This window comes from Clarias gariepinus, chromosome 16, assembly GCF_024256425.1.
Source record: "Clarias gariepinus isolate MV-2021 ecotype Netherlands chromosome 16, CGAR_prim_01v2, whole genome shotgun sequence".
NCBI lineage: Eukaryota > Metazoa > Chordata > Actinopteri > Siluriformes > Clariidae > Clarias > Clarias gariepinus.
In genome coordinates, this window is record NC_071115.1 from 4,590,412 (window position 1) to 4,607,582 (window position 17,171).

At 37.2% G+C, this 17,171-nt stretch overlaps 1 protein-coding gene across 1 annotated transcript; it reads right to left on the minus strand.

Moving 5' to 3' along the window:
• Positions 1 to 280: 280 nt before the first annotated feature.
• On the minus strand, positions 281 to 15,488 carry gspt1l (G1 to S phase transition 1, like). The gene is made up of 15 exons (XM_053515040.1): positions 15,368 to 15,488; positions 15,044 to 15,282; positions 11,716 to 11,757; positions 11,154 to 11,360; positions 8,989 to 9,022; positions 8,202 to 8,279; positions 6,239 to 6,419; positions 5,531 to 5,685; positions 5,252 to 5,392; positions 4,239 to 4,332; positions 3,122 to 3,202; positions 2,805 to 2,978; positions 2,600 to 2,689; positions 2,200 to 2,368; positions 281 to 1,034 (listed from the first exon to the last, which is right to left on the minus strand). Exons 2-15 carry the CDS (start codon positions 15,249 to 15,251, stop codon positions 982 to 984), a joined length of 1,707 nt encoding a protein of 568 aa, XP_053371015.1. The 5' UTR covers positions 15,252 to 15,282; positions 15,368 to 15,488; the 3' UTR covers positions 281 to 981.
• Between the last annotated feature and the right edge of the window lie 1,683 nt (positions 15,489 to 17,171).

The following is a 17,171-nucleotide window of genomic DNA, read 5'->3' on the forward strand; positions in this document are numbered from 1 at the left end:
GTCAAAAGCACAAAGCAAACTCTATGAAACATGCACCTTGTGTGTTATGATGGGAACGAAGGAATACCAGAGCCATGCCTGAGCGACCAGCTCGACACATCAGTGCAAGATGTCACTAGTGCTCGAGTAGCTGGATGTACACACTTCAACTAGTCACACACTAAGATTTAGGGGAAAGCCTTCGCAGAAGAGTGGAGTGCATTGTACATAGAAGGTATAAATGTGGCTATAACTGCAAAAAGGCTAATTAGGATAAAAAATTAAAACACCTTAGACAAAATAAAAGAAGAATTTCCCAATTTAATATTTTTTATTTTCATAGAAGTTTGCTTTAATAACACGTGAGCACGCTCGTGCGCTCTGCAAGAATGCGACGAGAAGAAAACTCAAAGTGTGTGTGTGTGTGTGTGTGTGTAAGCGAAGGGAGACAATACGACCGTGATATACTGAGGTTTAATTCTTTCTTTTCTTTTTTTTCTTCCTCTCCGGCTTTGACTGGTTAAACTTTTTAAACCTTTCTGTTACACAAGTTACCTCTGGTCCACATCTTTATTATTATTATTATAACAGCGTATTCGCTGCAAACTGTACTCCTCTGGTGTAAAGAAAAGAAAAATCATTTTTAAAAAAAGAAACTACAATAAACACAACCATCTTCTGTAAGTCTGGTGAATTAAAAGGAAAGGAAAAAATTGTAAAAAAAAAAAAAAAAAAAAAAAAAAATGGCACTGCTGAGCTCTCAATATGAGAAAGCTGACAACATGTGGACTTGGATTTCTTTTCTTTTTTTATTAATTTTTTTCTTTGCTTAAAAACAAAATTTCTTGTTAAAGAAGTTGTTTTGCTTTTTGTGAGCTGGTTCTTCTGGAAGGCGGGAAGGCCGGGAAAACGGTGCTGCTCCTGCCGCAACACACACCAACCTCTCTTCCACGTTCGGCTTCCCCACGACACACCCACGCACTCACGTGCACATAGAGCTTTTCAGTCTTTCTCAGCAACAAGCTTCAGCACTTTCCCAATGGCAATGGTCTTTCCTGTGAGAGACAGAAAGAGAGAGACAGGGGAATAAAAAATAAATAAATAAAAAGATTTTAAAAAATCATGAAAATTCAAAATCAGTTTCATTCTAAAGCAAGACGAAATGACTTAGAATAAGAAGCTCAAAATGCTTATAAAAGCTTTTATTTTAATACATGCAAATTGCATTGGGAACACTGTACCTATTCTAAATTGATGCATAAAAAAATGTGTCAAATGTGTTATTTTACAGGAAGTAAAGAAAAAGAAATATTAAGCTGTTAAAAAATAGCATTGTGCATTTTTCTTTAAAAACACAAGTGTTTCCTGAATAAACTGAAAAGGCTTGACTTGTGAATCACTGACCTAAAATTTAGTTGTATAACCCACTGTTTCACATCTGTGCTGCATGAAGTCGACCAACTTCTGGCACCAGTGAACATGTAGTCCATTAGCCCAGGACGGTTCTGATAGCGCAACATACCACAATTCCTCTACATTTTCTGAGTTTTGCCTCAGAAACAGCATGTGTGATGTCATTTCTCAGGTTTTTTATTAGGTTACAATCTGAGGTTTGGTCTGACCACTCTTTAACCTGCTCGCTTATTGGTGTGTTATTTCATAAGCCTTTCCCCTTCAGCACAAGATGGCATGACATCTAAGTATTTTGATGTATTTATTCAAACTAATCCATGATCCCTGGCATGAAACATCACTGTATGAGAAACATCCCCATATCACGATGCTGACACCACCATGCTTCAGTGTCTTCAACAGCTTTTTTTAAAAATTCAGTATCTGGAAAAAACCATCTGCGACCATCTCCCCCATACCAGATTTTCAGAGAGAAACGCACTTATAACCAGCATGTACAACATTTACAGGAGCGAAAAAGAACAAGAAAGGCACATATCCACCGATCAGACTTATCAAAAGTGGACCTATATCAACTGTTAACTGTCTAGCATCCTTCTTGTAATGTGTCTCAGGATTCGACATAGTGTGTGTTCTGATTTTGCTTTTCTGCTAATCGCGGCCATAGCGAGTGCGTATTTGCCTTTTACCCACTTCAAAGTTGATGTGAACGTCAGCTAAAGCTCTTTGAAGCTCTGCCTTCTCGCTCTTTAGGATATCTGCCCAGGTGTTCCTAATAAAGCGAACTGGTTTGTGTACTTGACTGACCTTCGTCCCTCAGGGTGAACCGGCCCATCTGGGGGAAGTCTTTAAACGTCTCGAGGCAGATGGTCCCAGCGGTTCGGAGGCGAGCGATGCACGCTTGGTCCTGTTTGACGAAGCGAGGTCGCGTCTTGCTCTTCTCGCCCGTTTTCTTGTCCACCAAACAAATTAAGGCCTGCAGGAAGGCGAAACAACGAACACGGCACATGAACCAACACATGTATTTAAATCAAAGAACCAATCTGGCAACCCAACGTTCTGATGATTAACTTTTCGGTGTCTTAAGTAAAGGCTTTTTTGATATCTAGATATGAAACTGATTATATCCTGTGTGTATATAAACTTATATAAAACTCTGGAGAGTGAATTACGGGTAACGGTGGTTTTTTTTTTTTTTTTTTTATACCGTGAGCTGCACTTCCTCGATGCAGGAGTGAATGTGCAGGACCGCGTTGTAGCCCGGACAGATGATGGACTTGTGTTCAATGATGGCGATCTGGAAAATGTAAGGGGGGGAAAAATGTTTTAAGCAGTAGTTAAGGATTTTAAATATTTCTTGTTGCGTTAAAATAAATAAATACAAGGTTTCACATTTTTTTGTTTGTTTGTACCTGAGCATCGAAGGTGCGTCCCGAGTGACAGAGGTTCTCCGGGGTGCACAGGATGAAGCCGGGCAGGATCTCCTCCTCCTCAATGCCTTTCAGTCGAAGCTTCAGGTTCTCTCCGGGTGACGCGTCGTCCGTCTCGACATCGTCTGAAAGCAGGCTCAGCACCTCCACCGTGTGCTACGCAAACAACAGAAACAAAGCAATGCAATTACTGAGCATGTTATTTATTAAATGACTTATACAAGATATATATATATATATATATATATAAATAAAACAAACATCAGTGGGATATTATGGGATGTGCTTTATGATCTTACCCTGTTGGGCATCATGACGAGCTGCTGGGCTTTACTGATGCAACCAGACTCCAGCTTTCCCAAAATCACAGTCCCCATGTCCTAGAGAAGATTGAAATCTTTATAACAGCTTTTTCTCATTTGCTCAGTTATAAACAGAAACCACAATTTTTTTTACTGATGTTAGCACCACATGGATACCTAGTGCTGCTTGTTATTTCATTCTGATGGATTAAAACAAATCATTATCTTAGAACGGTTCACAACACCTATCGCACACACTCAGCGTCCAAATCAACATGGCCGACACTAAAGCTTTTCATTCGGCAATGTTTGTATAAGCCAACTGATTTCTAATTAAAAATTAGTTTTGATACAAGGTTCTATTATTAGGTCCCTATTCTCAGCTAACTTTAGTTTTGTGAATCAAAACCATAAAATTCAAGCAGATTTATATTTATTAAACAATACCAGTTATTACAGAACATCCAAAGCTTTCTTTTGAGTGAATTGTTACAGTATAAACACTACAGCAAATAATACAACCGTACACAAGAACTACCTTTCTGACAGTGGAAAGTTGTATTAAATGGACTTTTTTTTTTTTTTTTTTTTTATACGCTACGGTACTCTTATGTTACTGTTCTGCCTGAATCCACTGAGTGCGTCATCATCATTATGGGTTTACATTATGCAGTATAAATTCTGATTCATGTTGTAAAGTGGGCGGAGCTTGTACAAGTGAACAACTTGTGCACACAGCTTTTATTTTATTTAAATAATACATTTTTTGGCTTGCAGTGAACAAACTAGTGAGCCAGAGTAAAGTACACAGGATGTACACACTACAGGAAAAGAAAAACGTGTATAAATATTTTAACACTAAATTTATTGAGACATCATGAGATTAATACATACTTTTGGCCTCTACAGTTACAAAATAAATTCATTAAATCAGTTTGAATTCATGAAGTTTTTCTTTCCCATGAAGTGTGTGTACATTTCTTTGGCTGACTCTGTATTTTATGTAATAAATCATTTACTACGAAGCACTAAAACATTAAGTCACTTAATTGGGTAAACAATTATATATTTAATAAATAAATAAAAATGAAACAGACTGTTTGTTGATATTTACCTTGTACTTATCTGCGATCGGTAACCTAACTGGTCCGTCACTTGATCTGCAGAAATTTGGCAAACTGTCCAGGTGTGGAATGAAAGGTAATCCTCTGGAAACACACACACACACACAAATCTTATTAGTTACATGAAGCAAATAAAAATTCATAAAAGCAAATAAACAGAGTTAGTGAACTCTGTGCAGAATAAAAGTGTTCAGCGTGCACCATTACACTAACGTGGTGGCGTGAGGGAAGCTGTTACTATAGGAACTAAAAATGGGGGAGATTTATTCAGGTCTGACTTGCGATTTTGTGTGGCGAGTCATGTATCGCCACACCGACTACAAAATCAATAATAATAAAAATTATATATAACATTTATAACAGATGTCGATCTGCCTCTGTTTGATCGACCCTGATCAGTGATAAGCCTCAGACATAAAGGATTCTCTTTCGAGTGTTGCATCAGAAATTGTGTGCGTTAAAAGTTTCCAATCTCCTTTTTTTCCCTCCAAATTCTGTGCGAATCAGTCGAACTCGCTCATTACACTTATACACCAGTCTCAACACTGAGCGCTAATTAGCCACTAGGAGCCTCCACGCGCCCGCATGCTTGCAGCTGCTTAACCCGCACGTTTTGAAGGCATTAGAGGAGGTAAAACATTAGTTTCTTTTTAATCCAACAGGTAAACAAACTATTCACACATTTTCATCCCGAGTGGCAGAAGTAAATTATTTGCCAAGATTGTTTACATAAATAATTATGGCAGATGACACGTACATGCAGCTGCTCAGTTAAATCTTAAACTTGTGTATTTAAAGTTAGTTTGTATTGTTTAAATGAGAAATTTTAACACTAAATTTAAAAATACATAAATAAAAATTTAATATGGACCCGTGATTTGAAGCTGCCGTTCTGTCAGAGCTGCTTAGAGCTGTGACGGTGCTTAGTTATAATCAACCAATCAGATTTGAGTACGAGAAATGTATAAAGCGACACCTCTTCTGCACTTGAACTTGAACTTACGTGTACCAGGAGCAGTGCTCCGCTGGTTCTTTCAGGTTGGCCCCTGTCAGTCCTGAACATGGCATGAAGTGAATGTCTTTCCGGGGGTTGAAGCCCACCTTCTTCAAAAATGGCACCAGTTTCTCCTTACACTCCTCGTATCTGTGGACAAGCGTTTACAAAATGACATGTCTTTAGAATTTAGAGCCTCCTTGATCGAGTAGTTCAAGTCTCTTTCTCTCTCTCAACAAGGTACAAACAAATAAAGTCTCCGTTTAAAAAAGTAAGCAGATTCCTGACCTCTCCAAGCTCCAGTTCACAGTGGGGTCGTCCATTTTGTTCACCAGGACGATCAGGTGTTTGACTCCCGCCGTTTTGGCCAGCATGGCGTGCTCTCGCGTCTGACCGCCTTTTTCAAACCCCGTCTCAAACTCGCCTTTACGCGCCGAAATCACCTGCGGGACATTTCATAGATTTTAGCGTTCATGATGATAAAAAAAAAAAAAAACATTTAGGATCTCACTGAACACGCATTTCAAAAGTGTAAACAACTGTACAATATATGGGCAAAAGTATGTGGACACATAACCACCAGATTTATTACACGTGATGGTGAAAATGACATTCCAGACTTCACTATTATAAGAAGCTGTAATGCAGGTTTTGAGCACAAGAGGGAAACTTTTGGCCATACAGTACCTTACATGGTAAATAAGAGATGAAACATGAGTATCTCAAGTCATTTCTATACGTGTATCATGATACACAGGTTGGCAGACAAACTGAAGGCAACAAGGTAAAAAAGTTAAAGAAAAACTTATTGAATTTAAATTACAGATTCTTTCTGTTTGAAAACTAGATGAACTTAAACCTTGTGCTACAAGCTGCTTTACATACAAGTTTGTTACAGCTAAACTGAAAAAAAAAACTAATTTCACACAAGTTACAGAAACTATATATTTCCTATAAAATCTATTTATAATGAGTGTGCACCTCTCAGAGACTCACCAGTACGGCCAAATCGGCTTGCGACGCGCCTCCGATCATGTTCGGGACGAAGCTCTTGTGTCCCGGCGCGTCCAGGATGGTGAAGTGCTTCTTCTCCGTCTCGAAATACGCTCGGCCGACCTCCACAGTCTTACCCTTATCCCTCTCCTCCTGATTTGTATCGAGGGCCCAAGAGAGGTACCTACAGGGAGGGAGCACAGATTTAACCCAAAAGTACATTAATTTCAGAGACGATTTATCTGTTTTACTAAATAGGGAGAAACCTGGAAAAACTGGGTTGTAGAGACAATTCTTTTCTTTTTCTTTTTTTACCATGACATATTTCAAGAGACACCCGTACATTTACCTCAGCACCTTTTAAATTCTCATCTCCGATCGGTCAGAGAAGAGGGTGATTTATTTTTACGCATTAACAAGCAACACCAAGACGCTTATTTGGCATTCCTGGAAAGAGTCTAGCGCTTCTTAACATTCAGAAATACAATACTGAACAAACTTTGTCTGCTTTTCAAACGTGCGTATTCCACCACAAACTTTGTTACAAAAAAATAGAATAGAAAGTCAGAAAAGTAGCACACTATTTTAACAACCACTTTTTAAACGAAAAAAAAAAAAAAAAAAAAGGGAAGCTGCTGGGTTTAGCCAGCCAAAAGCACATTAAAATTTTTTGTTAAATTATTAAAGAAGCAGGTGTCCTCAGAGGAACTGTGGCTGACGCTGCAGGATGCTTCGTCAAACTGAGCTTAAACAGCAAATGTCGTTATAAAACTGCACAAACTGTATTCAAGTCTAACGGGAACTCAAAGCGCCGTCACACCAACTACTGACTTTGTTCCTTTAGTAACTGTTTACTACAGTTTACGGTCGACCCCCGCAAAGTCGTGGTTCAGAGTTTGCTGGATCAGTCGTTCGCGGATTTTTTTCTTAAAATCTACCTCTAATTGTTTTCGGAAATCACAAATATCCTCTTTTCATGGCAACATATAAATTTTCATGCGTTTTAGCTCTAAACTATGAAGAACAATATAATGTATTAATTTTGTAACAAATATCATAAAATAACTAAGGGTAATATATTAAGCGGAGGTTGAAATAAAATTTAAGTGTCTGGGAGCATATTTAGGGGTAAACTATAAAAAAAAAAAAAAATTGATTTTTTGGACCGCATCCAAAAGTATAGGAATATAACCCTCACCAATTTTGGTCGATCGTACAAGTTTTCTTCTTTTTTTGAAAGCATTCTTCCTCTACAGCTTTGTTTGCATGTGCCTTATGTTTTCCACAGTTACTTAAACCTTTTACATGTTTAGGACATGTTTTCGATGGTTCCTTGTTAACTGATCGAGCAACTAATAATCTGATCTCGGCGATGCAGAGGGCACACATCCACAAATATTATTTTTTAACATTGCACAGCAACTTTTATTTTGAAAGCTTAAAATAAACATTTACGCAGACATTTTGACTTAAGGCGTGAATTCCCTTTAACTGGAAATGAAATGAAAATATAAATAATTTTCCTGTCAGAAACGAGGTGAGAATATGGACATATTTAGGATTTGGTAAGAAGTTGGACATTTATGTCTACTGAGAGAATCAACGTCAGACCATGTGGTAATCAAACTTGTCATTTCCACAAAAATTTTAAAAGGGGAACAAAAAGTGCACGACTTCAAGGGTTTTTTAAAAAAAGGGTACAGTGGTTTATAGTTTCTATAACACAACCAAGAACAGGAACTAACAAGCTTTTACGGACGTTACACAACATTAAACGTTAAACAGAAACAACTAAATGCATGACAACTCATTCTTAAATGAACACGAAGAAAGTGTTTCCTGTAGTAAAAGCGGAATAAACTGCTTCTTGACATGCTGATGTAGAAAATTGTGACGTGATTATTTCCCTATAAACCGCACACCGCGGAATGATTCATTCCACAAACGGTGTAATAAATTAAATTACCAAGTTTCCCTGTTCTTCTCCTTGGCCTCCCTTTCGTATTTCTCCAGAGTTCTCTTCTCCACCATGCCTGTTAAATACCTGTAAGGTAAAAAGAAAAACACAAACACACTTAGAAATTCCACAAGACTCGCTTAACCTCCACCTGAAATTCATACATTAGTTTACTAACAGCGCCATCTATTGACCACTAAATATTTTTATTAATTTTTTTTTAATCAGCCTTTCGACCTTTTCAGGAACCAAAGATTTAATTTTTTATTGTAGTTCTTGCTTTCAGTGCTTTTTTAATGCTTAATTTTTCCACCCCAATCTTATTCTTTACATTAGGGGTGGCGCTGTATGACCAGTGTGAGGGCAGTCCCTCCTGCAGCCCAGAAAAACTAAATTGAGAAATGTTTTAAATTCCTTCTACCTTTATTTGTTAATAGGTATAAAGCCACATCCACACACGAGCTAAAAAAGGCACTATATAAACAAAAGCAGTATTTATAACACCTAAAAAAAAAAAAAATAACATAACTGGTAAAACCTGAGACGCTGGTTTGCTATTCCTAGAAGGAGTCTCCAGTGTCAGCGCTTTCTAACACTCAGAGGTCCAGCAAAAATATATATATAAATAAAAAATTTCTTGGGCACCCCATGTTTTATTTTTTTAACAAACTTTTATAGATTTTTTTTCTTCATTTCATGACTTTATTATTTAATAAGTACAAAACATTTTAAGCTTTTTGGACATCAGTATTTCACAAAAAAAAAAAAAAAAAAAAAAAATTGAGCAGCTACTCACATGATCTGTCCACCGATGGTCGATTTTCCGGCGTCTAGAAACAAAGGAGTTGAAAAATGCAGTTAGAAATCTAAAGACGTGTAATAACTTCATAAGAGACTCAATGACAACCCTGTGTGTTCAAATTACACACACACCAGGGTTTATCAGGATCAACATTACTGTTTCTCTTTGTTTAGGAAGTCTGTATTCCAACAGTGCGCGTGTGTGTGTGTACACACACATGATATGGCCCACATGAGCAGCGTGTATACACAGCCCGTAACGTCTGCTTGTCACCTGAGGGTATCGGACAAATCTGACTGAACAAATGACTGAACTTATAATTAAATTAATTATTTAAAAAAAAAAAAAAAAAATGAAGAAAAAAAAAAAAAAAAATAGCCCATGTAAATGTTAGCGCCTCTTAATACACAACCCCAGGGTTCAAAATTAAACATCAGGTTTAAGCCACGCCCACTTCTTAGTCAACTCCAAGAACAGAACAGCAGGGGCAAAGTCATTTGTAACAATTTGTAACGCTTCTAATACTTTAGTTTACTATATTTAAACCTAGAACTCATCACACATGGCGACCAGCAAACAGAGCACTGAAACACGGCCTACAAAATTCTCCAGATCCGAGTCAAATCACGAAACCAATAACTCCCAAAAGGATCTGCTGCCAGACACCACATCGCACCCCCGGAGACCCTGTGGATCCATGCCCTGAGGGGCCGGAGCTGTCTCAATGGCACAAGAGGAACCAAAAACCTAGGCGGTTATCATCACGTTATGGCTATACTGTATAACCAACTTATTTTTCATTCTATTCTTCACTGCTAGCTAAATTTTTTCATCCCAGCATTCGTCTTCGTCACCTCTCCATCTGCTCACCTGCGTCACTTTACGTCCCTCTTTTTTCTTTCTCCAGTTTTGTCATTTACATTCACCTACTGTACCTCATACATTGATTTCCGTTTAACTCTTAATTATTTTTATTACACTATTGAAAAAGTCTCAACTCTTTGCATCACCTTCACTCCTTCCAACAAACTTTTTTTGTCCTTCATCGCCCCTCATCATCATCATCATCACTACTACCAACACCACCACATTCTCACTCCACAGCAAACTCCTCAAAAAAAAAAAAAAAAAAACTAATCTGAGCGCCTTTCCTGATGTATAAGGTAAAAACACAGGTCGAGCGCGACCTCCAAATATCACGAAGAGGACACATAAACCGAGCTGAGACCTATAAAAAAAAAAAAAAACAAAGCTTAACAAGTGTGTGCGTGTGTGGGAGTAAACAGGCATTTTCTCATGAACCTGGAACAACTGGTATTCATTTAGTGCTGACGTCTCTCGCGCTCTTATCACTGTCCAAGGCCTTTTTATTTTCTCTTCAAGTTTCTCACACGAAGCGTTACACTCCCATCAGAGTATTTTAACAAAAGTCTAACATCTTTTTTTTTTTTAGGACTTTTATAAAAGTAAAAAATAAAAATAAAAAAATTATTCACTTTTACTTGAAAGAAGCTTTAAATTATTATTTTTTTTTATAAATTAATTTTTAAAAAGCTTGGAGGAAAATAAATTCTCTATTAAAATTGATAGACATGAAACAGACAAGATAATTTATTTGATCGATTGATTTAGTAACGGCAAATCAAATCAATGCTGATTTATCAATAAATCACCACGCGAGGAAAAGCAGACTGGAATTTACATTTCGTTCCCTCGACTGTCACGCGCGTTTCACGGCAACACCATTAATAATAACAATAAATTAAGCCTTAAATAACCAAATAACACATTTGCCATCCTGACAATCATCCGAATCGCAAGAGTGCATCACGTTCATCTTTTTATATCTTGCATATTATATTACATTACCTCATACCGTTCACACCTCAGGTACTCATCTCTTGTGCACAGGCACACACACCCCTCTCTCTTTTTAAAAAGAGGCAGGACATGAAAACCAGTATCACACACACTCCAATCTTCTCCATTTTTCTACTAACTTGTTTAAAAATAAATACTTTTTAAAAAAATGATGATTTTTTTTATTTTATTTTTACTAATCTTTTTTTCTTGATATTCTTTCTTTGGCAGTAATACGATCTTGATTTATTTATTATTTTTTTTAAAGACTTGCTTCTCCGAGACGCAACTGTACTCACCCACGTGTCCGATGAACACCACGTTGACGTGTTCTTTCTTGGGCGCGTTGGGCTGCGTGGGAGTCACTTTCGGCGTGGGCACTTCCTCGTCCTCCTCCATCACCTCCTCCTGGAGAGAGTCTTCCTCTCCGCCCTTCCGCTCCCAGCTCTCGTCCTCGGCTGCCGTCTCTCCGTCTCTGGAGCCGTTCTCTACAGGCGGAGGAGGTGCTGTCACAACAAACACGCAGCACACGCGTCAGTGATACATATACACGCACGCGCGCTTTACAAGTTAGGTGTTTACACGCTCAACAGATCAGACACTGGTCGTTCTTGTTACATCGGTTGAAAGTGTAAAGATTTAGAGTGCAGTGATGAAGCAGAGATAGATACAGTGTAAATGTCATGAAAGGTGAGGAACAGGTCGTGTCGTACTGCTTGGAAACTTTACTATAGATAATTTTTTTTTTTAAAGGATAGCATAAATTGATAAAAGAATTGTACCACGTTGCTTTAGCGCCAAAAAAAAAAAAAAAAAAAAACTTAGCTAAATTTATTTATTTATTTTGTTTAAGTCACTCACCGGCTGTTTCTGAGACCTCGATACAGCCATCATTCTCCACCACTGTAAGAAGGAAAAAGAAAAAGTTTATCATTTACACAAAAAACAAAACGCCCTGCACAAACCTCAAAGTGCATAAAGCTTCTACGCTGCGTTCTTTCCCGAAGTGAACTTGACAGGGTGCTCCCTACTCCCTGTGCAGGGAATGTTGGTTGAGGGAACTTTTCTCGTCCGCAGACATCACTTCCTCTGTGCGTTACCATGGTAACGTGAGCTCCTGGGAGACCTGTGGCTGCCGCTGTGGATATTCCACACTACGGACATAAAATATTTATTGAAACAAAAAACTAATACCGTTATAAATTAATTGCTATGAAAACGTGTCTAGCCTGTGAATTATTTTTATTAACTTACAAGATGTACGGAGAAAAATAAAAGATTTTTTTTACAGATTGCTGCTTATATAATACTAAGGATTTTTTGATGAAAATTATTATTTTAGATAATTATCATCCTTGATAATAATGACTAGTAAATATATAAATACTTATAAATGGAGCTCTTAAAAAAAAAAAAAAAAAGGGGTTAAAACTAATCCCTTTTGGAATGAAAAGACTTATTTATGATCAGATAGAGAAACGTGGTTAAAAGGTCCAACTGCATTTTTTTGGTCAAATCTTTGAAGATTGACAGCACCACCTTGAGGACTGGGGCTCGCAGCTGTATTATTAGTTAGTTTTCTTAAATCCCTCTTCTTCCCTGTTTCTGGAGGGATGCCAAACGAACACACTGTAGAGAGAGTGAAGTCCCTTTTTCCGCTTGTAAATAAGCAATATTGTGCTTTTGATCGGTTAATATACAGACAGTGCCTCGATTAAAGCTTTGCGGTTAAAGACTAATCACTGTTTAAAAAGGTAAATGATTTACATAACAAGCATGACAAAGACAAAAAGCTGATTTAAAAAAAAAAATCTCCAAGGAGACGCCCGTGTCACGTTTCTCCCTCCCCCACCCAACACCCCTCGCATGTTAAACGTCACAAGCTGGGATGGACATTAACATTTACCCCTACAGAATTAACAACAAAACACAGCACGAGTATAAAGGGTACTCCAGAGATAGGACCCGTATCTGAACCCAGAGCAAACTGGACCAAGACAAAGACTCTATTTTGCTTAGAGTTTTAGTAAGCCTGTAAGTAAGTTTTTAATTTGACTGGAAATAAGCTAACTACTCCTATATTTGGTTTGTTGTAATCTCATTTTAAATTTTTTTAGATAGATTTAACTATATTCAAGATATAATTTAAGTACCTTTTTCTTCTGATTGTTCTGCCTTAAACACGTCATTCTTTTTTTACGAACAACAGAACAGCTACAGTAATGACTTTATAAAGCAAAAGGACAGAGAAATGTAAATAATCGAGCATAATTGAAAAGAAAACTGTGGAAGTATCATACAATTAATGGAAAAGGTGAGAAATAATCTTGAATATAACCAAGTGTATCAATAATTTTTTTAAATAAGATTACAACAAACCAAATCTAAAATTACACTTATTTCTTACCAAATGTTAAATTTTAAAAATGTCTCGTTTCGAGAAATAAATTCCTAAAAACCAGCAACATGATTGGCCAATAAAACAAGACATTTTTCACTTGCAATTTTAGTAACATGACTAGAAATAAGAAGCTTAATAATCTTATATTTTCTATGTGCGACTACATGATCAAGTCTCCTGTGTACATCAGTGCCTCTTCTAAACTTCCTGAATCATAAAATTGGGGGAGAAAATGCCTTAAACATGTACAACTGTACAGTCTTGGTCTGAGAGCTAAAGCCTCCTCTACACTCGCTACCTGAGAATGTCTTCTCATAAGGTGACAGAAAATAAGATCTCGCATCACTTTACACTCGCAAATGCATACAATATTGTAGAAGTATTTTTCTACTTAGATAAAACGACTCTCCATCAGGTCCGAAACAAAACACAAACATTTCAGGTTTGTTAGAAAAAGAAAAAAAAAAAAAAACACTGGAAAAACTTGTTTGCATGATGAGGGTTTGTGTTGCTTTTGCTGTCCGAAAGCCCTGAGGAGACATGCAAGAAGTTTTATTTTCTCTCTCTTTTTAAACAGAAATTTTACTGATAAACTGATCTGGTCCAAACAGGACTGACGTCATTCAATTAAGGGGCGGGGCGTGAACATTTAGTTGTTTTTTTTTCCCCCCGACGGTACAGGAGCGAGCTTGTAGATTTAGTCCTGAACTAAAACACAAAGTCCCTTTGTGTATCCTTAAAACCTCTCTTAAGCTACATGGAGGAGAAAAACAACACGGTGCCAACACAGCAGTGACTCAACACACACACACACACACACACACAGCACCTTTTCTTTTAAATTTCTTTTCTGTAACCTGCAGCATTTAATATCCCACCAGGCTTAGAAAAATCTGTCATTATTTATTAAATAATCCGGATTTAAAACCCAGTACATAGCAAAAGGCAAATGTAATGGCACCCACACCTTTTCACCTATGATTTTCTTTTTTTCTGTGAAAATATTATAATAAAACTGGTAACTAAGTCAAACACCACAACCACTAACTAACTGCCCACACACAGAGCACATTCCCATCAGGCTTACAAAAAACAAAAAAAGAATCACGTGACCAGAATTATTTATTAGATAATCCGGAGTTAAAACCCAGCACATAGCCGAAGCCAAAAGTAATGGCACCCACACACACTTTGTAGTGCTTTTTCTGAGGTAATTAACCTAGAAATTTTATATAAAAAAAAAACAAGATACAAAAAAATAAGGTAATTAACTCGCACCACAACCACTAAATGCCCCACACACACACACACACCAGGTGTGGCAGAGGTGGTGTGGGTGTTTTAAACAAACATAGATATCTTGCCATCTACTGTAGATTTTTTTTTTTTTTTTTTTTTACTAGTATATATTTTTTTTAATCTTTGTTATTGAAGTCTCGGTGTTTAAAGCAATGTTAGCTAGTTAGCCGACTTTAACACGTGTGGTGATTTGTGGTTAGAGAATTTAAAACTAAATAACAGCAATAAAGCCTGGTGTTTAAAGCGGTATTCAACCCGAATAAAGGGAGTATTTATGATAAGAATGTGTACTTTAGCTGAGGTTCTGGTAATGTGAGCGAACTTTAAACTGTTACGCATCTCCTTCCTCTTACCACAGGTTAGCCTAGCCTAGCCTAGCTTAGCATAGCGCAGTGTAGCGGCAGATTTAGCACAGAGGGCTAACAGGCGGGACAAAAAAAATGTACAGCTAGCTTAGCCGAGCTAATCGTGACCGCTAGAGGAGTTTACCGGCTGCAGGGGCGATGGGTTCCGTCTGCGGTTTCTGAAGATATCCGGGAACAAACTCAGCCGCGTTGACGTTCGGAATGAAGGGCTTGGCCTTGACGTTGAGGCCGCTGAAGGCGTCGCTGAGGCCGGGCGGAGCGATGAGCGGGGCCTCGCTGCCCTCATCCTCCTGCTCCCACGAATCCGGGGCAGCGTCTCGCGCTGGCTCCATTAGCGCGCGCGCGGGGCTCGAACTGCTCTATCTTCAAGGCAAATATATGTATTAACTGATACTGATTTATGTTATTATTTCAAACACATACAGGAAGAATTCGTAAATAAACTTACCCCCTGTTAAAACTTCTTATTAAACAGCCCCCCACTGTTTATCCACAACTGAAACAGCCGGTCTCGCTTCACGCGCGAGCGGAAAGAAAAAAGGGAGACTCGACTCAACGAACGGAATCCTCGTGTGTACGTACGTCTGCGATGACGACATTCGTAATCGACGTGCGAGAGCATTCTGGGAAATCGAGTCATCTGTTCGCAAGCCGTACCTTACTTTTCTAGGTCTGAATATGAACAAATGACTACATCTCCCGCCTTCTACGCCGCTTTTAAAGGAACGCAGGTCTCGTTTACTGTCGTGACGTTGCGATTTCTGTGACTTTTCTTAAAGGCATATTAACTACATCTTTAAGTAAAAGGATTGTGCAGTAATTGGATTATTTATATAGGCCTACAGGTGCATCTACAAAAATATTAAAATATATTCGAAAAGTTGATTTATTTTAATAATAACTACAAAAAGTGATACTTATATAGTCATTACACACAGACTGATATATTTCAGAATTGAGTGCTGTACATGTTCATCATACCTTCTAGTAGTGCAAAATTTTTGTGTTAATGTTGTGTTTAAAATCTTTTTTCTTATTGGTTTGAGTTATTAATTTTGTTTGTTTTCATTAGAAGTAAGCCATAATCAACATTAAAATAAATAAACACTTATTAAATATATCAACCTGTGTGAATCTATACGAGTTTAACGTTTTGAATTGAATTACTAAAATAAATCAACTTTTTAAATTTTATTATAATTTTTGAGATGCACCTGTATTTGATACCTCAAAGACTTAACATAATAATAATTTTAATATTTAAATATGTTTTAGGAAAATGATGATTAATTATATATTTTTTGAAAACATAAATCCTATTAAAATCAATAAACAAAAACATACATCATCCAAAAGGTGTACTTAGTCACAGGACTAGGGGATCATTTATAATATTTGAGGGGAAAAAAAACATAACTGATGCAGAGTTAAAAAAAAATAGATGGAAGCAAAAAAAAGTGAAAGTATCTAGAAAAAAATACGGTAAAGTAAAGCATAGGACAACAATCATGTGATTTTTATGCTCTTTGCATACATTTCTATACATTAATCTTTACAAAAATGTAATCTTTCTAATCAAAGGGAACAATGCTGAAGGAAATATTTCTTTTCATTATTTTTTTACAAATACTTTCAATGTACAGACATGCAAATTTTACAGTTTTATTATCTTCTATACATATAATAAAACTGTGCGTGTCTGTACATTGAAGATATTTGCGCAAATATAATTTGGGGGGACGACCTGTAAGATGAGTAATAGAACACATCAAGATGGTTTGTTGAATTTTTGTCTGTCTGTTTTTTGTTTGTTTGTTTATTTGTGCATGGATCACGTAAAAAAAAAAAGTACTGAACAAAGTGTAATGAGTTTTTCACAGGTGTATTTGGCCGTGCTTAAGGTAACCTATAGGCTTTGTCTTAACGCAATCGGCCTATGGAAAGATGCCCGCATATCATAAAATGCGACCTTAAAAAATTAAACTGATGGCACTGTACATTTATTAACACGTGCTTGTTGTTGTTGGTCTTTCGGCTGCTCCCGGCAAGGGGTCGCCACAGCGAAATATTCAGTCCGCACAACAACTTGGCACAGGTTTTACGCTGGATGCCCTTCCTGACGCAATCCTCCCATTTTATCCGGGAGGGATAATACTGTATTTACCACATTTATAAATCTTATAAATCTCACAAATCTTAATGTTTTTAAAGGAAGTTACAAAAGGTATAAATTTGGTGTCCTCGCTGCACAG